Source organism: Phaenicophaeus curvirostris, chromosome 4 (genome assembly GCF_032191515.1).
Source record: "Phaenicophaeus curvirostris isolate KB17595 chromosome 4, BPBGC_Pcur_1.0, whole genome shotgun sequence".
Lineage (NCBI taxonomy): Eukaryota > Metazoa > Chordata > Aves > Cuculiformes > Cuculidae > Phaenicophaeus > Phaenicophaeus curvirostris.
The window spans coordinates 52097768-52122095 of record NC_091395.1 but is presented as its reverse complement, the minus strand read 5'-3'; the positions used below and the strand labels follow the sequence as shown (position 1 = coordinate 52122095).

The 24328-nt window shown below is 38.6% G+C and overlaps 1 protein-coding gene across 5 annotated transcripts; it reads left to right on the top strand.

Moving 5' to 3' along the window:
• Positions 1–481: 481 nt before the first annotated feature.
• On the top strand, positions 482–23063 carry GUF1 (GTP binding elongation factor GUF1). 5 transcript variants are annotated; one of them, XM_069856106.1, is made up of 18 exons: positions 483–635; positions 2117–2228; positions 3805–3953; positions 7482–7562; positions 7978–8055; positions 9191–9274; positions 9773–9837; positions 10807–11010; positions 11428–11472; positions 12545–12684; positions 13910–14033; positions 14404–14536; positions 16066–16209; positions 17225–17358; positions 18657–18758; positions 20717–20836; positions 21724–21760; positions 22731–23063. In XM_069856106.1, the coding sequence occupies exons 1-18, from the start codon at positions 507–509 to the stop codon at positions 22866–22868; spliced, it is 2019 nt and encodes a 672-aa protein (XP_069712207.1). In that variant the 5' UTR covers positions 483–506; the 3' UTR covers positions 22869–23063. The 5 variants fall into 5 exon arrangements, with proteins under 5 accessions (XP_069712204.1, XP_069712207.1, XP_069712205.1 ...); XM_069856102.1 differs by lacking the exon at positions 11428–11472 and having other exon boundaries at positions 484–635; XM_069856103.1 differs by lacking the exons at positions 11428–11472; positions 20717–20836 and having other exon boundaries at positions 482–635.
• Positions 23064–24328: the final 1265 nt, after the last annotated feature.

Below are 24328 nucleotides of genomic sequence, written 5' to 3'. Positions count from 1 at the left end.
CTTAACCACCTCCAGGGATGCTGACTCAACCACCTCCCTGGGCAGCCTGTTCTAGTGCCTGACGACCCCTTCTTGATATTTTACCAACGACTGTTTCTTACAAAGCCAAACGGGACGACCCGTGGAGGCTCCCCCTCGGGATCGCTGCGCTCCCCACGCAACGTTACAGGGGCCTCCAGGTGCAGCTCGGCTCCTGCCCGGCTGCGTCCCCGCCTCGGCATGGAGCCGACAGTGAGAGGGCGGCCAGCAGCCACACCTCCAGGCGAAGGCACGCGTCGATGGGCTGTAAGGCCCCGACAGCATCGAGGCGAGGCGGACCTGAGGTACGGTGGCGCCTCGACAGCTCCTGCCCTGCGCCAGCTCCGGGGCGGGACTGACCGGGGCCGCCTTCCGCTGCCGGAGGGGCACTTCCGGCGCGTGCCGGGCACTTCCGGCGCGTGCGCTCACGGCGATGGAGGCCGAGCGCCCCTCCGCGCTGTGAGGGGCCGAGCTCGGCCGCGGGCGCCATGGCCCTGGCCGGCAGGACGGCTCTGCACTGGGTCTGGCTGCGGAGCACCCGCCCCGCCGCCGGCCCGCTGAGCCTTCCGTCCTGGCGGCCCGCGTTGTGCGAGCGGCTGTACGGCTCCCGCGGCGAGGTGAGTCCGCGGCGAGGCCCGGGAGGGGCGGTGGGAGGTGGGCTTTTGGGACAGGCTGTGCCTCCTGGAGTAGCCATTTCCCTGCCTCTGCGTCCCTTTGGCGGTAGGAGAGCTCGCCGTGCCCAGCAGAGGCACAGCATGAATCGTTAGGTTGAAAAAGACCTTAAAGATCATCAACTCCAACTGTGCGTGTCTACTACTAAGTCATGTCTCCAAGCACCTCATCTGCTCGCCTTTTGAACACCTCCAGGGCTGGTGACTCAATCACCTCTGTGGGCAGTCTGTTCCAGTGCTTGAGAATCTGTTCTGTGAAGAAATTTTTCCTAACGTCCAATCTGAACTTCTCCTGGTGCAGCTAGAGGCCATTCTATCTTGTCCTATCACTTGGGAGAAGAGACTAACATACACTTCTCTGCAACCTTCTTCTAAGTAGTTGTAGAGAGTGATAAGGTCTTCACTCAGCCTCCTCTTCTCCAGGTTAAACAACCCTAGTTCCCTCCGCCGCTCCTCATAAGACTCGTTTTCCAGCCTCTTCACCAGTTTAGTTGATTTTCTCTAGAAGTGCTCCAGGACTTCAATGTCTTTATTATAGTGAGAGGCCCAAAACTGAATCCAGTACTCAAGGTCTAGCCTTGGCAGTGCAGAGTACACTCGCAAGTACATCACGAGGGATGTGGCAGGTGCCCTGTATTGATGTTTGCAAAGAACTGTGGGCTTGCCACTGCCTTTGCCTAGCCCGGAGCTGTTGTGCGTGGCCTGTGTGAGAGAGATGCTCTTTGTTTGTCTCTAAAGTCCAGAGCTTTTTTAGTAAAATGTTACTGATTGCCATTAGAAGTGTCCTGGTATCTGATGCTGAAAGCTTTGAAAAGCAAAGAAGCCACTTTTCTCCAAAATGTCATATTCTTTGGAATGAGCAGAAATAACACAAAGAAAATTTTTTTGTGTGTTGGACCTTTCTGTGTATGAACCAAAGAAATAAGGCTGGTTTTCTGTGTTTTTTATATTTAGCCAAGATAACTGTTACCCTTAGTTTCCTTTTTCACAAAGTCTGCATATTCCTTATGATAGAGTCACAGTTACCTGAGCTGCTAGGTAATGTCACTGTATTACCATGCTTTGGAAGAATGATGTCATTAATGGTCCCTGAATCAAATTTTCCTAATCCTTAAGTTTAGTAGTTTTACAAACTTGGAACTGTTTTAAGTTTTCCAGCTCCTTACAGGCATAAGAACATAGTACCTTTAACAGCACTTTCCAGCATACCTACTGATTATTCGGAGTAATAAATAAATATATATGTATGTGTATATGACTAAAATGAAATGCTCGCATTTTAAACATTAATGACAGTTAAGTTTTTGTATCTCTGTTCAAACTATGCCTCTTCTAGAGAAAAGAGTTAATTCTTTTTTTAAAGGCGAGGTCATATTGTATGTAGAGACCATAACTGTGGTTTGTGAATGTAAATTTCTCTTTTTCAGGAAAAAATAGATATGTCAGTATATCCTGTTGAAAGTATTAGAAACTTCAGTATCATAGCTCACGTAGATCATGGCAAAAGTACTCTAGCAGACCGACTGTTGGAAATTACAGGTAAGTGTTCTTATTTTATACTGCCTTTTCTTGACATGTAAGGTGATGTTTAAGATTCCGGAGCTTTGATTATTACTAAAATTTCTAATAACTTTGTTCTTTTAGTGCCAGGTTGTGTGTCCTTTTAGGCTGCCAGTGGTGTAGTGTTACAGATGTGAATATGTTGTACTTACTAGTTGAGATCTGCCTACAAGTAGTGGTAAAGGAAGTATGCAATTCACTCCAGGAAGTATGTATTTTGGAAAGAGACTGAACGGGACTGCACTTCCTTGTTCAAGATGCCACTTTTGTAAGTCTTGATCAACTGTCTATTTGAGCAGTACACAAGGAGTTTGATGTTTACGGCCAGTTTTGGAGTGGATGTAAGGGGACTGTCGGACTTCAGAATTCTCAACAGAGTAGTTTTCAAAAGTGTTATTGAAACAGGGAGGAGCTTAAACTGCTTGTACTCAGCTGAAAGTAACAGTATGTCTTCTTGTGAGCAAACCATAAGCAATTGCCTTTCATGGTGGTGACACTCACTAATGCTGAAGCTGATATGGTGCTGCATAGTAAGTTTTAGAAACGTACAGCCGTATGTTGATTTACATTAAGTGTGTAGAATAAGTGTCAGTGTTTAGGTGTAAATTGCATGGATTCTCAGCTGCTGCTTCACTCACTTTTCCATCTTTGTTTTCCTTCACTCACTTTTCCTTCACTCTAGGATTGGTAAAATTGTGTTACTTTTCATTTTCAGAGCTATTAATCTTGTTTTCATTGGAGTACTTCTTGGACTTCAGTGTTTTTATTTCTGTGTTATTGTTGAGGATAAGGAAAGCTATTTTCTTTGAAAGTGAGAAACAGAATTGCTAAGGGATTTTTTCAGAGGTTCTTAAACTAGACTTTCCTTGGAAGAGAGACACAAACATTGCCTTAGAGGATTCCCGAAGGTAAGCTGTAAAGCAATTGTTGTGTCTCCCAAGAGGAGATTAATTTCAGCGTGGGACTTAAATTAGCCACTCAGAAATACTCTTTAGACAAGTCTTCCTCTTCTCATTAAAGGGGTGACCAAAAAGGAAGCTTTTGATCAAAATTATTCTTCACAATTACCTCCTGTGTGTCACTATGGGCAGTTTTACCTGATGCCTGTGATAGCTTGGAGTTTTCAGTTCAGCTCTGCCAAGCTCTATGATAATGCGCTTTTCACTCTTGAGTTTGCCATTGGTTGGAACTGTGAGCACAGAACTGCTCTCTGGTGATAGGAGGTAAAGTTTCTTTAAATATCAAACATATTTAGCACTGAATAGAGTCTTTTTTACTTAATCTCCGATTTAGACTTACATGGGTTTGTATCCTACTTATTCAGTTAAGTATTTTAGATGATATCATGTGTAAAAATTTATTTAGCAAATATTAAGAACTGAAGCATAATTTTATTTTTAAATGAAAATCTAACTTTAGCTTAATCGGATAGCAAAGCTTCATCTGGAGCTGCAAGTCCAATGTTCTCCTAGTGAATGATGTTTACAAGAATTAATTATTTTCAGAGCTAATACACTAAATGAGGTAATAAAAGTTTTGGGTTTTTTTGTCTTAGGAACAATTGCTAAAACTGACCGTAATAAACAAGTGCTAGATAAACTGCAAGTGGAACGTGAAAGAGGAATTACAGTAAAAGCACAATCTGCCTCTCTCTTTTACAATCATGATGGAGTAAACTACCTCTTGAATCTTATTGACACGCCGGTAAGTTAAGTATAAACAGTGTTTAAATCACAAAAAGCTGGTTATCAGGACTTCAAGGCCATTGGGAAAATGATGGAGGGCTCAAATTGTTTTCTGCTCCATACCAAGGCTAAATAGAGAGGAGCTGGAAGTCAGGAAGAAGAATTCGATTAATACCTGGCTCCGAGCCTGGTGTGAGGAGAGGGGCTTTGGCTTCTTTGATCATGGGGTGGCTCACACACCCCCAGACTTTGTAACTAAGGATGGGACACGTATGTCTCCTAGGGGGACTAAAGCCCTTGCTAAAAACCTAGCTAAGCTCATAAATTGAGCTTTAAACTAGATGTGAAGGGGCAGGGGGTTGAGACCAGGCTAGACAGGAGCGAGCCTGGATGTGGGGCACTGGTGATTCAGAGAGGGTGTGCTGGTGTGGACCACCAGTACCTCAACACACAGAAAGTAGGGGAGAACACACCTGAGGGTGCTAAGGGAGATACAGGCACTCTGGAGCTAGCTACTCCAGTTACCAGGCAATTGGGAACGAACTCTGTTCCCTCTTAAGAGGGCAGAAGGCTCAGCAGCTCAGCTGAAGTGCATTTACACCAATGCACGCAGCATGGGGAATAAGAAGGAAGAGCTGGAAGCTGTCATAGGGCAAGGAGCCTATGGTGTCGTTGCCATCACGGAAACGTGGTGGGACGACTCATATAACTGGAGTGCAGCTATGGTGGGGTACAAACTCTTCAGGCGGGATAGGAAGGATAGGAGAGGAGGCGGGGTAGCCCTCTTTGTAAGGGAGGACTTGGACACCATTGAGATGGATTGTGGCCATCAGGAGGTTGAGTGCCTGTGGGTTAAAATCAGAGGAACCCATAAGAAGGTAGATTTTGTGATGGGAGTCTGTTACAGAACACCCAACCAAGGAGAAGCAGCTGATGAGCTTTTCTATAAAGAGCTGGGGTTAATCTCTAGATCAATGCCTCTTGTTCTTGTGGTAGACTTCAATCTTCCTGATATCTGCTGGAAGTACAATAGAGCAGAAAGGAAGCAGTCTAGGAGGTTCCTGGAGTGCGTGGAATACAACTTCCTTGCACAGCTGGTGAATGAACCAACAAGGGAGGGTGCCCTCCTGAACCTGTTGTTTGTGAACAGAGAAGGCCTTGTGGGGGATGTGGCAGTAGGTGGACGCCTAGGGCAAAGTGATTATGAGATGATGGGGTTTTCTGTTCTAGGTGAAGTGAAGAGGGTGGTTAGTAGGACAGTAGCATTAAATTTCCAGAGGGCAGACTTTGAACTGTTCAGAAGGCTGGTCAGCAAAGTCTCATGGGAGACAGTCCTTAAGGGCAAGGGAGCCCATGAGGGCTGGGAGCTCTTCAAAGAGGAAATCCTAGCAGCTCAGGAGAAAGCCATCCCCATGTTCCGGAAAAAAAAGCCGGCAGGGGAAAAAAACAGCTTAGTTGAACAGAGAGATCTTGAGTGATATCAAGAAGAAGAGAAATGATTATGAGCTCTGGAAGAGGGGTCAGGCCTCTTGGGTGGACTACAGGAGGGAAGTGAGATTGTGTAGAGAAAAAATCAGAAGGGCTAAGGCTCAATTAGTAATAAGATTGGCAAAGTCTGTGAAAAATAACAAAAAATCTTTCTATAAATATATAAATAATAAAAGGAGGACTAGGGAGACCAGACAGTCCCTATTGGACACAGAAGGAACAACAGTGACAGGGGATGAGGAAAAGGCTGAGGTACTTAATGCCTTCTTTGCCTCAGTCTTTAATTGCAAAGAAAGTTGTTCCATCTGTGTAGAAACCCAGGAGCTAGAGGAGCATAATGAGGCTCCCATGATGCAAGAGGAGGTGGTCAGAGCCTTGCTAGCCCGACTAGACACACACAAGTCTATGGGGCCGGATGGGATTCACCCAAGGGTATTGAAGGAGCTGGCGGATGTGCTGGCCAAACCCCTTTCCATCATCTTCCAACAGTCCTGGCTGACTGGGGAAGTCCCACTGGACTGGAGGCTGGCTGATGTTGTGCCCATCTGCAAGAAGGGTCGCAGGGAGTATCCAGGAAACTACAGGCCTGTCAGTCTGACCTCAGTGCCAGGGAAAGTCATGGAGCAGGTGATCTTGAGTGCTATCATGAAGCACATGCAAGAGAACCGGGTGATCAGGCCCAGTCAACATGGGTTCACAAAAGGCAGGTCTTGCCAAACTAACCTGATCGCTTTCTGTGATGAAGTGACTCGGCTGCTGGATGAGGGAAAGGCTGTGGATGTGGTCTTCCTGGACTTCAGTAAAGCATTTGGCACAGTTTCTCACAGCATTCTGCTTTGGAAACTGTCAGCCTCTGGCCTGGACAGGTGCACACTCTTCTGGGTGGAAAACTGGTTGGATGGCTGGGCCCAGAGAGTGGTGGGAAATGGAGTTAACTCCAGCTGGAGGCCAGTGACAAATGGGGTTCCCCAGGGCTCAGTGCTGGGTCCAGCCCTGTTCAATGTCTTTATCAATGACCTGGATGAAGGCATTGAGTGCACCCTTAGCAAGTTTGTGGACAACACTAAGCTGGGTGGAAGTGTTGATCTGCTGGAGGGTAGGGAGGCTCTGCAAAGGGATCTGAACAGTCTGGACCGCTGGGCTGAGACCAGTGGGATGAGGTTTAAGAAGGCCAAATGCTGGGTCCTGCGCTTGGGGCACAACAACCCTGTGCAGTGCTACAGACTAGGAGAAGTCTGTCTAGAAAGCTGCCTGGAGGAGAGGGACCTGGGGGTGTTGGTTGACAGCTGACTGAACATGAGCCAGCAGTGTGCCCAGGTGGCCAAGAAGGCCAATGGCATCTTGGCTTGTATCAGAAACGGCGTGACCAGCAGGTCCAGGGAGGTTATTCTCCCTCTGTACTCGGCACTGGTGAGACCGCTCCTTGAATACTGTGTTCAGTTCTGGGCCCCTCATCATAAGAAGGATGTTGAGGCTCTGGAACGAGTCCAGAGAAGAGCAACGAAGCTCGTGAAGGGGCTGGAGAACAGGCCTTACGAGGAGCGGCTGAGAGAGCTGGGATTGTTTAGCCTGGAGAAGAGGAGGCTGAGGGGAGACCTCATTGCTCTCTATAACTACCTGAAAGGAGGTTGTAGTGAGGAGGGTGCTGGCCTCTTCTCCCAAGTGACAGGGGACAGGACCAGAGGGAATGGCCTCAAGCTTCGCCAGGGGAGATTTAGGCTGGTCATTAGCAAAAAATTCTTCACAGACAGGGTCATTGGGCACTGGAACGGGCTGCCCAGGGAGGTGGTTGATTCCCCTTCCCTGGAGGTGTTTAAGGCACGGGTGGATGAGGTGCTAAGGGGCATGGTTTAGTGTTTGATAGGAACTGTTGGACTCGATGATCCGGTGGGTCTCTTCCAACCTGGTTATTCTATGATTCTATGATATTTTAAAGTAGGAGATTTCTGGCTTTTTTTGCAAGAATTGTGAACATATATACAAATGAACACATCATGGTATAGAACTCTTTGCAAAAGACTCTAGAAATGCTTGAATTTTTAAAACTTTTTCTCCACAGGGCCACGTAGATTTCAGCTATGAAGTATCACGATCACTGTCTGCCTGTCAAGGTGTCATACTTGTAGTGGATGCAAATGAGGTGAAGTTATTAATTATTTCTTCTAACTAGAATTTCAGCAATTTTTTTAACCAGGCTTCTGATCTGTTTTTTTGAGGTACCCATTATGTCTTTGAGTACTAAAAATGAAATAACATACACAAAAATATGTACTTGGTGCATAATGTATGCATAATCCTGTGTTTATAACTAATTCTGTGTGAGTTGTCACACATGTAGCATAATTAGTTTGTCTGCTTATAAGAAATGACAATTAGGAATGTTGTTTTCTTTCTCAGCATTGTATATATTTATTTTTCATCCCCTGAATGAAGGAATGGAATAGAATAGTGAAATAATTTTTATATTGTGTAGTATGCCTTAAAAAAAAAACCCAAACAAACCACCAAAACTTGGGAAGATTCTGTGTTAAACTTTTAAAATATTTATTTTATAGGGTATTCAGGCTCAGACAGTGGCAAACTTCTATCTTGCTTTTGAAGCACAACTTGCAGTAATTCCTGTCGTAAATAAGGTAATAAAGGTTTTAGAGTTTCATATGAAATAGGTTGTTTAAACATGTGGAATATTGATATGAAATTTATCCTCCAATAGAAGTAAATAATGAGAAAACAATTAGAGTGCAATAAGAACTTTGTGTATTTGTTACCTGTCTAATGTTTTACAGTACTTGCTGGGAACTTCATAAAATACATGTAAAAACATTTTACAAGCAGCACTGAAAAAACATTATTGAAGTCTGTATAGTAAATCAAGGTCAGAAGCATTGTATAAATTGTATCTTAAGGAAATCTGAACTAGTTATAGCTTGCAAACAAATAAGCTTGAAGCAAACCATGGCTATGGTATGAAAAACAACACTTGGATAATACTCAGTACTGTGTATTTTATCAACATGACAACAAGCTGAAGCTGTGGCATTCCGAGGTTTCAGATTGACTCGATGTTAAGTATAGATGAGAATGTTGTATCTAGTACAGACATTTGGGCATGAATGGACAGAAAAGTGCAGAGTAACCTATATATGCTCCAAGCAGACTAGTTATGATGTGGCTTTTGGACCGCAGCCATAATCCAAGGGGAAATGGTTAGCAATCTGCTGTGCTGCTTGGACACGCATGTCTATGGGGCCAGATAGGATCCACCCAAGGTACTGAGAGAGGTGGCATCAGTGCTTGCCAAAACACTGTCCATCATTTATCAGCACTCCTGACTCATGGGGTAGGTCCCAGTTAACTTGAAGTAAGCAAATGTGATGGCCATCTGCCAGAAGGGCTAGATAGTGGATCCATGGAACTACAAGGTCAGGCTGACCTTGGTGCCAAGGAAGGTTATGGAGCAGATAATCTTCAGTGCCGTCATGCAGTATGCTTTTTGTAGATGTACTTAATGCTTGGTCTTTATACAGTATAGGTAGCACTTAGGCTTTCGAATTACTTTGTCGAAGATTTTTACCAGCTTTTGAACAATGATGTTTTGCTTAATGAAGCAAACAAAAAATGGTCTGATTACAGAGGGGGATGCTTCCTGAAGTTAAGCAAGGCAGCCTTTTTCTAAAATGAATCTTGATTGGTATATTTGGAAGCTACAGTGCTGTATCATATGGAAGATGTGGTTGCCCGTGTATTTAGCAGTTTCCTGTTTTTCAGATTGACTTGAAGAATGCTGACCCTGAGAGAGTTGAAAAACAAATTGAGAAGCTCTTCGATATCCCTGTAGATGAATGTGTAAGGGTAAGAGCTCTTAAAGTTTTATGACATGGCTGATTGCTTAACTGTATCTACTTTGTAGCTAATGAAAGATGTGTTCACGTATTTAAATCACCAGGGTGTCATCTCTCTGCCTTTGTCCTATATACATGAATTTATTTTAAAGATTGTCTCCTGGAAAACAAGAGTGGAAAACATACTTCTTGGATTAAAATTCTCTCATGTCCTGATGAATGGCATCGGATAGATTTTAAATTATTTCTCGTTGTGGTTCCATAAATTGTTTTCACTTTTACCATAACAGTAATTATCATTCAGGAGAGAGAAGAAATTCTACAGGATAATTTATAATCAAATAAGCATTTCATAGCACTAGCATACTAAAATGTGCTTCAGAGTGCTTTTGTGGGTAATATTGCTTGTGGCCACCTAAACTATCTTAAGGAAACATGACACTATTCAATAGATCCTGAATGATGGCAAGACACATGTCTTATAAAATTGTTGTTGAACTTGCTTTAGATTTCTGCTAAACAAGGAACGAATGTTGAAAAAGTTCTTCAAAAGGTCATTGAGAAGATTCCACCGTAAGTCTGTATTTAATTATGAAACATTGTAAGTTTAATTAGGAAATCATGAGTTGCCTGTATACAGTAATGACAGTAATTTTGTGCTTAATATTGCTTAGATTTAAAACCAGTAATGAGATGTGAGAGAAATCTAGTGTTAGAGCTGGTTAAGTCAGTTTCAAATTGCAAATCAGAAAAACATGACATCAGATTTTAGATGCCTTTTAAAAGCTGGATGTGTGAATCAGCAGAGAAGACTTCTTTGTTATGTGGGAGAAGAAGATTAGTTCAGTCTGAAACGAAAGATTAGAGGTGGGCAACTAAAGCTGATACTTTTATGACTGTTCATATAACTTCCATGAAACTCAGTGTTCAAGGTGTGCGACTTTACTCCTTTTGAACATTGTGTTGTTAAAATGATAAAAGTAATTGAAATCTGCTATGTTTAAAGCTTGATGTCCTGAACCCAACCTTTAAAATACTTTATCTAAGAACTTGATGATAAAGCTGCTGGATTAGTTTTTTAAATCAGCATGTTGCTTTGTATTGTGTTTTCTTACTTTCCTACTATTAGCTAAGAATTGTAGTCGCCATATTAATTAAAAATTTTAATTAAAAAAAAACCTCAATGATAATCTGAAGTTAGATTTCTGTGAAAGATGACAAAATCCAGCTATCATTGGATTTCTTTTTAACTTGGCTCTTGGAATGCAACTGTTGAATTTTTATTGTCCTCCATAATATGATATTTTAAACATCGGTTTCATCTATTTTGAAATGGATATGCATTTGTGTCTGTTCTCGTTGTACTGCTGTTGCACATGGGGAAAATAATCTAAAGATTTGCTGCGTAATACATAGTGAAACACTGAAATGATGTTTAGCATGTGTTTAGTGAAAATTATTTCATAGTTTTAGCTATATTAATATGAAAGGGGTTTTTTTTGGAGAGGGAGTTAATATATTGTTTAAATTTTTTTGTGACAGACCCCAGTGTAACACTGCTGATCCATTGAAAGCCTTAGTGTTTGACTCCACCTTTGACCACTACCGAGGTGTCATAGCTAACATCGCACTCTTTGGTGGGGAGATTGAAAAAGGGCATAAAATTGTGTCTGCACACACAAAGAAAAGATACGAAGTTAATGAAGTTGGAATTCTGACTCCAAATGAACAGCCAACACATAAATTGTAAGTACAAATTTTTTAGAGAAGAAATTTTAAATTGGTGTAAGATGCAAAATCCTGCATTTCTGTTTGATTTTTGCTTTGAGAGATGAAGGCTGGGAAGTGTCTGGGTAGTGAGGTTTTTTATTATTTGTAATCTAATGCTCTGTGAGTCTTTTTCATGTGGGCATACTGAGGCAGAAGCTTTTGAGGATTGCTTTTTGGGCACTGCTAGGGGAAGGAAGCCAATCTGTCTTTATTACATGGAACATCTAGACAGTGAGGATTTTTTTAAAGGCTAGCATTTGACGTTCTTATTCAGCTGTCCAATCTATTCCTAGGAACTACCTTGTATGAGAATGGAAGGGAATGGGGCTTCATCTTAGTTATTGCTGCAGCATGTCTTGAGGGTGGAAAACTTAAAATCCATGAATGCAACAGCTTCCAGAAACTGGCTCCTCAAGGCAGCAGTGGGAAGAAAATCAGGTACTTAGAATTAGTGGAGTAGCTTTATCAGTTTGCATCCCAGTATGTGTTAATGACTTTCTTGGGAGATTCTCTGTGAGGTTACATTACTGTGTGTGGTGGGTTGAACCCAGCCACCAATTAAGCACCCAACTAGCCACTTGCTTACTCCCCTCAACATCAGTGGCATGGGAGAGAGATTTAGATGAGCAAAAGTGAAAGATTCTTGGGTCGAGATAAAGACACTTTAATAAGTGAAGGAAAAAGAAAATAAATAAAAACAAGTGATGCAAAGGCCATTGATTACTCACCACCTCCCACAGGCAGACTGATGTCCTGCTAGTCTACAAGTAGTGGCCACCCTGGAAAAGACTACACGGTTTTTATTGCCAAGCATAATGTTATATGTCATGGAATATCCCATTGGTCCATTTGGATCCTCTGTCCTGGCTTTGTCATCTCCCAGCCCATGTCTCGCCTATTTGCTGGGGGTGCAGAGTGAGAAACAGAAAGCATTCACACTGTGCAAGCACTGTTCAGCGATAGCTAAAACTTTGGTATGTTATCAACACTTTTTTAATCACAAATCTAAAACGCAGCACCATATGGGGCTGCTATGAAGCAAGTTTAACTCCATTGCAGTCAAAACCAATACACTGTATTTTACTCTTTTGTCTACTGTGGGATACTTTAACAGCATTATGTACTGATTGAAGGCATTTATCTTTTGTTGTTTCTGCCACTTAGTGTAGAAACTTGCTGTGCTGGCAGCTGAGGACTGAGGACTGTTCTGGTTCTGTCTTGGATACTCTGTCTTAGATCCCTGAGAACTTCCCTCTAGCTCTAGCTTTCAAACAGAGTAGCATAGAATTAAAAATCCAGAACGATAAATATACTATATAAGTGTAACATAAACAGAGCTACTTCAGTCCACAGATAGTTTGCTCCTTGATGCAAAGCTCACAACAAGGAACAGAAACAACTAAAACCAGGCTTATAGGCTTTTAGGGGGGTGGCTTTTTAAAAATTTCTTACTGAGCTAAGTCAATTGGTTAAAATAGAAGCATGTCCATATAATGCCAATTTTATTTAGATATGCTGGACAGGTGGGCTACCTGATTGCTGGAATGAAAGAAGTAACAGAAGCCCAAATAGGAGACACGCTGTTTTTGTATAAACAGCCAGTGGAGCCTTTGCCTGGCTTTAAGTCAGCGAAGCCAATGGTTTTTGCAGGTGAGGAGTTTATGATACAAAGTGGAACGAATTCTTTCCAATAACAGGAGTAAGAGAGCTATTACAGCTTTTAGAAGAATATACTTGTATATTAAGAGTTGTGAGCATTAGAATTCTAGCAAAGTTAAGCTAGAGGCATGTAATTTATATAGCTTTATGTAATTTCTCTTGTGACTTAACATACAGGATTAATAACAGTTGCAGGCTTGTTTAATACGAATAGAAGACTGAAGTATATTTTTGGCTATGATTATTGAATCTTCTAATGCCAGTAAACTCTTGATAGCAGGAGAAGGGTTGAGGCTTTAAAAAAACCAATCGGTTTCTGACAAATCTTTTTCTAGATAATCAAGTTTCAGTAATTATTGTGATTTTTTTCTTATAAAAATTAACAGCTGTTTTTTGATTAAACATGGTAAACTGCCAAAGCTGATATTCAAGATGATTCTGTAAAGTATTTGACTTTTTAAGCTTTTGTATTTCTGTTGAGCTGATTGCACCAGCTTTAGTAAACTACTACAAATACTATGGAAGATGACTTTTGATAGAAATTAATTCTGGAAATATTGCTGTGAGGGAGTGTGTAGAACTCACTGGACCCATCTTATGGAGATTAGGTGGTCTGTCAGTGAACATGGAAAAGTGTAATCCTGTAAATAATGTTTTCTGTAGGCATATGTGTTATAGAGCAATCAATGTTTTCTGAACATGTCATTTTAAAAAATGATGCAGTAGACTGTATTTCCGATATTAATTATATGGGCAAATGCTTTCATTAATTTAAAAAATACAGAAGCATATGCAACTTTTTTAGATATGGTACTTTTTTTTTGTTGTTTGTTATTAGCTTTGAAGGAACATTTCAGTGAAATTTGCTTGTTCAGTTATGTTAAGCTGTTGGTTTACACTGCGGCTCTGCAAAATAGTGGTTATTCTTGGTTGTGCATCTTCCACAACTGTCAACAATTATTTGAGTGTAGTGTCCCTACCATTATGGTTTGAATGTTAATTCCTGTTTTTATGAGGTAATCTAAAACTTTACATTCGAACTTATTGGAAAGTGGGGGCAGGAAATCCTTATATTTTTTTCATATTTTAAAGTTGGAACAGGAAGTAAGTTATTTCTGATTATATTAGTGTACACTGTAAGAAGCATGTTTGAAAAGTATGTACACAATAGATAAAGCTCCATATCACATCAATTTTATCTAATATGCTTTGACAGGAATGTATCCTGTAGATCAAACAGAATATAATAATCTCAAAAGTGCTTTGGAAAGGCTGACATTGAATGACTCCAGTGTAAACGTTCATCGTGACAGTAGCCTTGCCTTAGGAGCTGGATGGAGGTGAGGCTTTTATACAGCTTTCATTTTTGGAATTGTTTGTAAATTGAGAATGCAAGTTTAAGTCAACTGAAGGTTGAATTAAAATTAATTCAAGACTAGGAGCTTTGATTCATATTAATGATAGGTTGCAATCAAAAGCATTTGATTTTTTTACTTTCTGTATTTGCACAGAGTGTGCAATTTATTGTGATTGATAGCTTTTGCTCTTGAAGACTCATACTATTCAACTGTAGGATCATTTGGAGGTGGTTGGTTGTGCCCGATATTGCCAGACTAGCAGTGTAAATATGCTGGAGGGGAAAAAAAGACCCCTCTGAAATTCCAGGGAGATATATAATTACTTTCACTGACAGGGTGTTTTTTAACCTAGGTTGGGTTTCCTTGGTCTTTTACATATGGAAGTTTTTAATCAGCGTTTGGAGCAAGAGTATAACATGTCTGTTATTTTGACTGCACCTACCGTTCCTTATAAAGCCGTTCTTTCCTCAGCCAAGTTGATAAAGGTATATGAAACTTACTATAGCTTTATTTAAGTAGCAGCTTAAAAAAAAACTATAATAAGCATCTACACTTTTAAAATCCTTATTTTATAGACTACTACTTCATGGTAAACTTTAGAAACACCAATATTTAACTTAAAACTTCTTTTAATTTTTCTTTTTTTTAAGAATGTTAATGTTCCTTGCCACTTCAAAGAATCATAGAATTAGAAGATAAGAATCAGGAGCTTTTTATGTCTTTTATCTGTCCTTGAAAATGAGGATAAAGGAAATGTTTCATGCTGTATTCTTTTAAATGCTTGTTGGCTTGACTGAGTTTAAAGCAGGTGAAATTATCTTACAGGTTTTATCGTTTTATCAGTCAGATAATAGGAATAGATTGTAATGCTCTCATGGACTGGCAGGGCCTGGTGAAGACAAGTGAGATTTTGGTTGCTGTGAAGTAGACATGTGCAAACTTCAATTGAATTGGGTGCAAAAGAATTACAGGGCTTGAGTTTGAGAGAGAGAGAGAGGTGGACTTAAGACAGCCTGCTGAAAGGAGGCTACAAATAAACTGCCTCATTATTATCCAACATGTACCGCTAAACACTACAAAAAAATCTGTAAATTCCAAACAAGCTTGTATAAGAAAGGTTGCTGTACTTGCAAGGTATAAGGCATAGACCATTTTTCTGTCCAGTTGTTTTGGTTTCTTCCTTAGGAAGCTATGGATGTTATGGGTATGCTATAGGTAGCTATGGATGAAGTAGTTGACCTCTTTGGTGGAGAAGGGATTCTGGATTGGTGATGTGGGATGCTGTTTTCAAACAGTGCTGGAAGTTGGGTCTTTGTTCAAGAACACTGCCTTGTCAGTTGAAGTGATATAATCACTTGCTTTGGTGTTGTATGTACATAAGAAGCATGACCTTGCTTCTATTCTTACTCCAGAGAGATAACTCGGCCCCTGTTGGGATGCTGGACTGCAAGAAATAGATGATGAAAGCACTTGCACAGGAAGTGAAAACTAAACTTCTAAGCCCACTTCAGCCTGTAAGGGAGACTGAACCAAAAGTTTTATTTAGAGGAGAATGTCTCCATTACCAAACTGCAGAATTCTTGTAGCAGATCTTTTGTTGACAGGATCAGAATGGATTAAGAAGGAAGATCCTTGCTCTACACGCCAGAGGGATGGAAAGATGGACACAAAGGGGTTTTTTTATTTTTATGGATAACCCTAGTTTGTAGTTCTGGTTCTAAGCACTTATACAGTAAATTTTAAACAGAAGAAAATGTTTTAAAAAAAACCCCATTTTTCTAGCAAAATCCTTCTATATAATAATAAAAATGTGGTGATTGTGGACTTCTGTATGTAATGTAGAAATATCTTTTAGAATTGTGCTTGGTATAAATTTTGGTTAGGTAATTCATAAGTGTTTCCAAGCAACTGAAATATTTTTTTAGCATTTCTTCTATGGTATTTTTGTCTCATTTGCTATTTTGTCTACATTTTTTGTAAAATTACAGTATCTGTTTTATTTGTTTGTTTTCAGGAATATGGTAAAAAGGAGATTACTATAATCAACCCTGCTCAGTTTCCTGATAAACTTTCAGTATCTGAATATTTAGAGCCAACTGTTCTTGGTACTATTGTAACACCTCAGGAATATATTGGGAAAATAATTGTTTTGTGTCAGGTTGGTACATAATTTTAGTTTTGTCATTTGCATTTTTCAGCTCCTCGTATCATACTTGAAGTGAAGGTACTAGATAGTAAGATACTAGATATTAATACTGAAATGGTATCTTTGACAGTATGTATTAAACTTTATCAAGACTACTTAATCTTTTTATGTGTAAAATTACTTCTGAACTACAAAATCCTTATAGTGAAAGTTAGTGCTGTAGCTCAGTGATAAAGTAGGTAGTCAAGCATCCTGCAGCAGAGAAACTCATAGCTAGTTCTGGTTTTCTGAAATAATGTAATCTGCAGCAGGGGAATAACATGTCTTTGTTTTTTAGAAGTATATTAATGCAAATAGAACTTCTGTCAACTCTTTATTATGGGGCTTCATACATGTTTTCAGTGCCTCACTGGAGTGCATTTATGATAGTAATGGAAAATCACATTTCCCCAAAAGTATTTGGAATACTTTTAACTAAATATGTTCTAGCTGCCATGCATATTGTTTTTACGTAATTTCTTCACAATATTTTTCTTATCATGTAACACTTCAAAATACATAATAGGAAAGAGTACTTGTATGTCAGTACTGTGAAGTATGAAATCTGTTAAAAAGAATTCATAAAATAGCTTTAAGTGCACCCTCCTGCAGGAAAGAAAATGAGCTTGCGAGCCCCACTGTGTAATAGTCCAATGTATGTGAAAACCTAATTTCAGTGAGATTTTATGGATGAATAGTTATACACTGAAAGGCAGCAGTAAGCAGAAGCTGGTAAGGATTTCAGAAATTCAGATTTTAGAGAGGATAGACTAGAATCATTTGTCCAGTTAAGTTTTAACCATTTTGTTTATGTTGGTGCTTCAGTTTGTTCTGGAACTTCAGCAAACTACCAATAAAAAATTTACTTTGGGGCTTGAGGTATGGGAGTTCTCATGTATAGCTGGATAGCTTTTAATTTTAATTTGTATTGTATTTATTTTTAGAAAAGTTCTGTCAAGGGGAACTGAAACTATTTTTATTTGTCTAGGATCGTAGGGCAGTCCAGAAGGATATGTTGTACATTGATGAGCACAGGGTTATGCTAAAATACCTCTTTCCGCTGAATGAAATAGTGGTGGATTTTTATGATGCTCTTAAGTCTCTGTCTTCTGGTTATGCAAGGTAACTACTTCCTTTGTACCCCCTTTTCCCTTTGACCCTGGACCCCGAGGGTTGGGGGGAACATGACAAAAACAGATCTGAGGAGAAGATATGGAAAGGCACAAGCAAAGAACAGTATTTTATGATGGAGCTGCAAATCAAGTCTTACTTCACCTTCAATAATTAGATTAACTGTGAAAATTGATGGAAATATATCTGAAAAACACTAAAAGTGCATCACTATGTAATAATAATTATCTTGGACGAAGCATGTATTTTTGAAGTGTGACATAAGTGACATTTGCTCATCTAGATGGTTCTTGTCTGAAGTGATGATGGCTGTTTTCAAAGGAATCACTGAGAAATTACTTACTGTATTGTCTCTTGTCAGAAAAGGGAAAATAAATACTGATTCTTTAAAGCTAGTAAAAACAGTCAACATGCTGTTTAAACAGTTACTTTATGTACATGTTTCATTACTGGAGTAAAGTAAACAATTCATATTTTGAGATGAAATGTTCTGCTTTGGTTGATTGTATAAGTTCAGAGGCTAGACCAATGCTCGTCTGTTTGTAAGGAGCCTTTGTGAGTTTAATGGAAGGGCAAGTATTGTATGGCAGATGGGCTTTTTCCTCTCAGTTCTGATATTTCACATCTGACCAGATTAGCGATACTGGCATTCTCCACATTTACACTTACATGCAAGGTACATGTGTCTGGCATACATACTGTATATCCATTTTAAGAACTCTTGCAAGCTGACATGCAGACAGCAAAGCCCAAACCCATCAAAGGAGAAATATGGTTTGGGAACGAAGAGGAAAACTTGGTTGTCAGAATGATAATAGGGTTCATGCAAATGGTTTGTCAAATGAGAGAAAGAAAAGAAAACCATCTGGTAATTAGGGTTCGATGTGTGTGCTGTCAAGGATGTTCCCTGTTCAACAGCTGTGTTGAGGATTCTGTTGCATGAAGCATTAAGGAGCTTCTGTTTCAGCTGATGGAATGGAAAAGTTTGCATACTCCTAAAGAAACTATAGTAATAATGTAGATTTTTAATTTATTTACCTCACCCAGTAGCTGAAAGACAGCATGGGGTCTTCAGCTGCCTTGGAGACAAGATATAGCTGCAGAAAGCTTCTAGTCCATTCTTGCATAAGGGAGACATACTGAGAAACTATTAATAACCACTCCTATTCTAATAAGATATTTCAGTGTTTTATTAAGAAATGTGTCTAAACCCTCAGGTTTATGGAACAAAGAAGGTGGAGTATAATTTTTACAAAATAATCACTAACTTTTAAACTGCTCTCATTTAGTTTTGATTATGAAGATGCAGGATACCAGGCAGCAGACCTTATAAAAATGGATATTCTTCTCAATGGAAATCCAGTTGAAGAACTGGCAACTATCATACACAAGTATGTTGGACTCTCCATTTTAAAGAAATAAGTACTAATGTACAATAGAAAAAATATGTATGTATTACTAATATATGACAAATGCATATGAAAACAGCATTGAGGATTTCAGCAAATTACCAGTTTTGGACGTTATCTGAAACAGAGGCATTTAATGGTAAGAGGAAAATTAGGGAACAGATACCATAATTAACACATACCATTTTTTACTTCCCTTTTTCAACTGAACTGCTAGATGTAATGTTTCTGTGGTAATGTAGGGCAGTAGTGTAGAAGAAAATGTAAGATGCCAGGCTTCTCCGGAGCTCAAAACACTTAAAGACAGATCAGCCTAGGAGATGCCAGATCAATCATTTATGCACTTATTATTTACTATTGAGAAACGGTAGGAAAAGTAAATTTCTTATGCTCCCAATAATTTCTGTTCTTCAGAAGTTTTCTGTTATCTTGCCTGCAAAATGCCAGGAGAATGTGAATATTTATTGGATGCAATTACCTCAGAAATTGTTTGCTAAAATGTTTCAGTTTCCCTAAGTTTCTCAGGAATTACTGGTTTGCTGGTCAGAATAATGCCTTTTTATTTCCAGCCTCTCCCCTTACTTCTCTCAATGTGTGTACAAGGCTCACTTCTGTAACTTCAGCATCCTCTTCCAGTAATCCCAAGATTAACTTTTTCTGTTTTAACTTGGTCCTCCTTAAAATGTGCTAAGAATTTGTATACTCTTGTATTTTTACATAACTGCAATCCCCAAGTCCTTGGAATTTAACTTCAAAAGATAGGTGTAGGAAAATTAAACCCTTTGTTTTTCAGAAAGATCATGGGGCTGGAGTGGGGAAACTCTCTCACACTTTTACTAATAATGTGGTTTTTTTAGATGTGCAGAGTTTAGCAATCTACCTGTATCTCTTACTTTGAAAAGACGTAAAATGGAGTAGGCAACCTTGCAAAAATTATTACTTTAATATATGTTTTTTGAGTAATGTGGTATGCACCCCTAAATTTCATTTGCTCGCTGATACAATAGCTTTTCTTCTAGGTTTAGATTATATATTATTTTTTTACATTGTAGTCAGCATTCATTCTGGTCCTTTTTCAGTTATCCTCAGACTGCTCCTACTGTAAACTGACTACATTTGCCTATATAAAAAAACCCCTATGAACACTGAACTATGGAGAAAGAATTACAGAGATTACTCTCAGTATGAGTTAAGATAATCATTATTGTTTCTCCTAAATATACAAGTATCTGTATCTTCTAAAACTGTAATGCTTAATAGTCATTACTTAAGTAAATCTAATGTTTAAACTCTTTGCTTTATATAGGTAGCAGGGAATCAGTGTTGCTCCATGAAAACATGTGAAACTATTTTCAGTTGTATATCACTAAATAATCTTCATTAAATATGAATGTTTTCGGAGAGAAGAGACCGAGACCTATTTGTTTTCAGTGGCTTGTGAAAGTATCTGTTTTGTAGTTTTCTTAGACCTGTCATTTTCTCTTCCCCAAATCTGAAGCATATGCAGATGCTTAATAAAGTCAGACGATTTTTATTAGCAGGTGATGAAATTACACTGTTTTATTTTTTCCTTGTATAAAACCATAAGTTTTCAAAATATTTCTGTAATAAAAATTGACCTTTCTGGCCAACAATCATTGAAAATACTCCTTTATAAACAGCATTTGAAGTTGTGACAATATTCAAAATGGTTTCAGTGCGATAGAAAATCAGGGTGTTTATTATGAATACTTTAAATTTATTGGAGGCAGTTCTGTTAATATAATCTTATCACTTTTGTGTGAAATGGGTGACATACAGAAACCGTTCATTAGATGTAAGATTATGCTCTGGTTAGCTTACCTTTTGAATTTAAGATGATTTCTTAAACAGTTTTGTCTGTGATTTTATTTTTGGGGTTGTATTACTTTCTCTGAAAACACTGGTGGCTTTCATTTCAGTGATAAGGCATATGCTACTGGAAAATTGCTGTGTGAACGTTTAAAAGATGCTATACCTAGACAGTTGTTTGAAATTGCCATCCAGGCTGCAATTGGCAAGAAAATCATTGCAAGAGAAACGTAAGTGAAGCCCTTCCTTCTGTTTTCCTTCTTTTTATAAAATATGAACTTCTAATGTCTTACCTAAATAGTTTTATACGCTACAATACTTCAATTTTACTCTAAAGGCATGTTTTTCTTGTATATGCTACCAGGCCTCTTGAAAAACAAGGTATATTTGAGTTATAGTTATGACTAAAGCCTTGCTATAAGTTTAATTGTAAAAAATGTATTTTTATTTTATATTGCTTTTGGTTAGCACTGCATTTAGTGGATAACGTATAACTTGCAACATCCATGTATCCACTTCCTCTCTTGCTGTAGAAAGTGTTTTTTACTACTGAAAAAGAATTAGCGAGTTGTGGAATAGTTGAATCTCTTGAGTCAGCAAAAAAAAAGAACTGAGCTGTGCTGTTCCAAAGGAAGTGTTGCAAGTGAACACACAACTATTTTTTAGTAGCATGCATTTCTTTTGAAGTGAACCATTTCCTCAGCTGTTGTGTTCCCTGTCACAGTTTTTCTGTTGCTGTTTAAATGGTTTTTAAACTGTGGTGAAAAATTTAAAGGTAGAGATTCAAGTAGTGGTGCTGTGAGAATTCCTGTGTACTTATCTAGATACACGCATATGTAACATGAATACTGTCAATAATAGACAAAATCCTAGATAGAAAGGTGAGATCATAATTTATATGTACCTGTTGTACACCATAAGGGATAATTCTAGCACTGAGAAAGTCTGCTGTTTTTAGAGCTTTGTCTTATATAGATAAAATAGGAAAATGTTATCATTCTGGTGCATCTTAAAAAAACAGTAGAAAAACAATACTCAGCATTTTGACAAGTCAATATTTAGCTTCATTTGTAAAAGTTCTAATGCATTAATATATATATGGTATTCTATTTTACAGGTTGAAAGCTTACAGAAAAAATGTTGTGGCAAAATGTGTAGGTATTTTTGAGGTGTCCAATATATGTAAACTTCAGAGTTTTGCTAACATCTTAGGCTTACCTTTCCCTAGAAACCCAGCAGACACGTTCTGCTTGTGTTTCCAAGAGCCAGTGGGCTATTAACAGATAGCTGTAAGCTTTTACTTTAAAATCCAACTCCTATAACCAGTAGCTGTTGCTTGCATATATGATGGATCAGAAAGAGTAATGGGTTTTTGAAGTTACACACTTAAGAGTTAACAGAGTGTGTCTGTGTTCACCTGTCTCCTCATCATCTCCTGATAGTTATAGACATAAATGTGTGTGTGTACAAGCACATCTGTAACTTCACATATTTCCTAATTATTTTTTCAAGTGATTTAAGAAACAACAGAAGTGCTTCTTTAGAGACCGATTTGGATTAAAATTTCACTTGGCTTTTCAGTAATAAAATAAATTAAAAAATTAGGCCTTAAGTATGCAGTAGTTAGCTATCAAAGCTATAGGAAAAAATTGATGTCTCTTAATTATCGTGTCTTTAGGTCTCTGAAGCTAGCATGTTGAAGAGATGGTAACCAAGTGTACCTTTCTCAAGCAGCCTTTTGATAGGCACATACGTGGGATGGTGTCTGTTTATCTAGCTGTAAGCAGCTGATGGTGCACAATGCCACAGCACAGCCGAGCAGGCATCCTGCTGCTTTTTCAAGGGCATTTGGATATTCCATAGATAGTAGCTAATGTCAGTCAGGCGTATGTGAATTTATATACTCGAGTAACAGAATCTATGCTCAATTGTCCAAACAAGCATGTTCACTTGCTCTCTTGTGCTTTTTAACTAGTGCTTTTTGGGGTAACTATTTGGAGTATAAAGTCTTTACATAATGTAACTAGCCTTTCTGACTATTTTGGTTTAAGCCTTTGAACGTAGTATTGCTGAAGGGTACTGTAGTTGCATTTAAGCTTACTAAAATATTTTTCCTTTTTATAGTATGGTGGAGACATTACAAGAAGAATGAAGCTTTTAAAGAGGCAGGCAGAAGGGAAGAAGTTGATGAGAAAAATAGGCAACGTGGAAGTACCAAGAGATGCCTTCATACGTGTTCTAAAGAGACAAACTGATAAATAGAGATCAGTGGCATGCAGCTGATTATTCTCTCAACTTTTTGTAGACAGTAACATAATGGGCTAATTTATCACTGAAAGGGAACATACTTAAAATGGTGTAAAGTAAATATATGTTGGAAAATAAATTGAAAGGACTATGTTCTTAAAATGTACAGATACTTGTAGATTATCATGAAATTAAATTAATTTCATTTGACTTTTCTGAATATAGACGTTTTCATTGTACTGATTTTCACACTATTAAATTCAAGTGTTAAAAGTATGAAAATAACACAGTTATGTTTTATTTTTGCATTGCATGTCTTTTTAAGAGAGAACAGGAACAGTGTGACAAAACTCTTTTATCAAAATAATTGAAAGGTATGCATAAACAAACAATGCTGGGGGTGTTTTGGTTTTGCTCTTTTTTATTTAAAGTTTGAACTGCTGCCACAAAAATATCCAGCTGCTTCCCGTTTTAATTTCTAAAGTTGCTTTTGTCAGAAAGTTGTGATGATGTTGGGAAATCACATGAGGAAAAACTAATCATCGCTTTTTTAATGTACCACACTGTCTTAAACTTGAAGTGTGTCAGCTTACCAGGAGTACAGCCTAGCTGTGTGCATCTCCTAAGAAATCATAAGTTTTAATATATTAAGACACAAGGTATGTTATTACACCAGTCATAGGACAAATTCAGACCTTCAAGAATTCCTTTGACATGAAGCTTTGATTAGAATATGTACATGGTTGATGTTTTACTTATATGTTCACATACTAAAATTTGTCAGTGAGTCCTCACTTGAAAGCCTTAGTTAAGTATGTTTAATATAAGCTATTGTTAATATAAGCTGTTGCTTTTAGAAGTGTAAACAAAGCAATCATAAACACAAGTTAATGAACCTGGTATATACTGTGTTTACAACTGCATCTCTACCTGCAAAATCTTTTAAGCTGCCTTTAGTTTTAGAACTTCAGGGACAAATTTGGGATCTTCAGAGATTTTTGACTTGCTACTAGATATATTTTGGAGAACAAATTGCTACTAGTACTACTAAAGTACTCAGTCCTGGGAGAGGTTACTCTTAAATTTAGGCTTGTGACTGCAATCTGAGAGTGACTAATCATAACCTAGTTCTTTCATTTCAACCTGAATACAAGGATACATTGACAAAATACTTGCAGGGATGGAATTGGGACTAGCTACCTTCAGAGGATCCCATTCAACCAAATTATCATCAAGGATCTACAGCAAAAAGAGAGAGGGAATTTTGATACTTGAGTTCTTTAAATCTGAAACTCTCAACTGTATTGGAAAAACAAAGATCTGGATTGGAATAAGGTATCCTATATAGGTAATAAAGGTACATATAAGTTGCTGCTACTGATCCTAAAGAAAGGAAAGATGCTGAGGACAAAGTTTGTCTATCATTAACAAAATTATTCTTTCCCTAAAAAGGCTAGTAGGAATGCCATCTTAAA

Coding starts and splice junctions, on each gene's coding strand:
- GUF1 (XM_069856106.1), top strand. CDS start 507: ATGGCCCTGGCCGGCAGGACGGCTCTGCACTGGGTCTGGCTGCGGAGC. Junction 9,275..9,772: donor CTGTAGATGAATGTGTAAGG/GTAAGAGCTCTT, acceptor AACTTGCTTTAG/ATTTCTGCTAAACAAGGAAC. Junction 11,473..12,544: donor AGCAGTGGGAAGAAAATCAG/GTACTTAGAATT, acceptor AATTTTATTTAG/ATATGCTGGACAGGTGGGCT.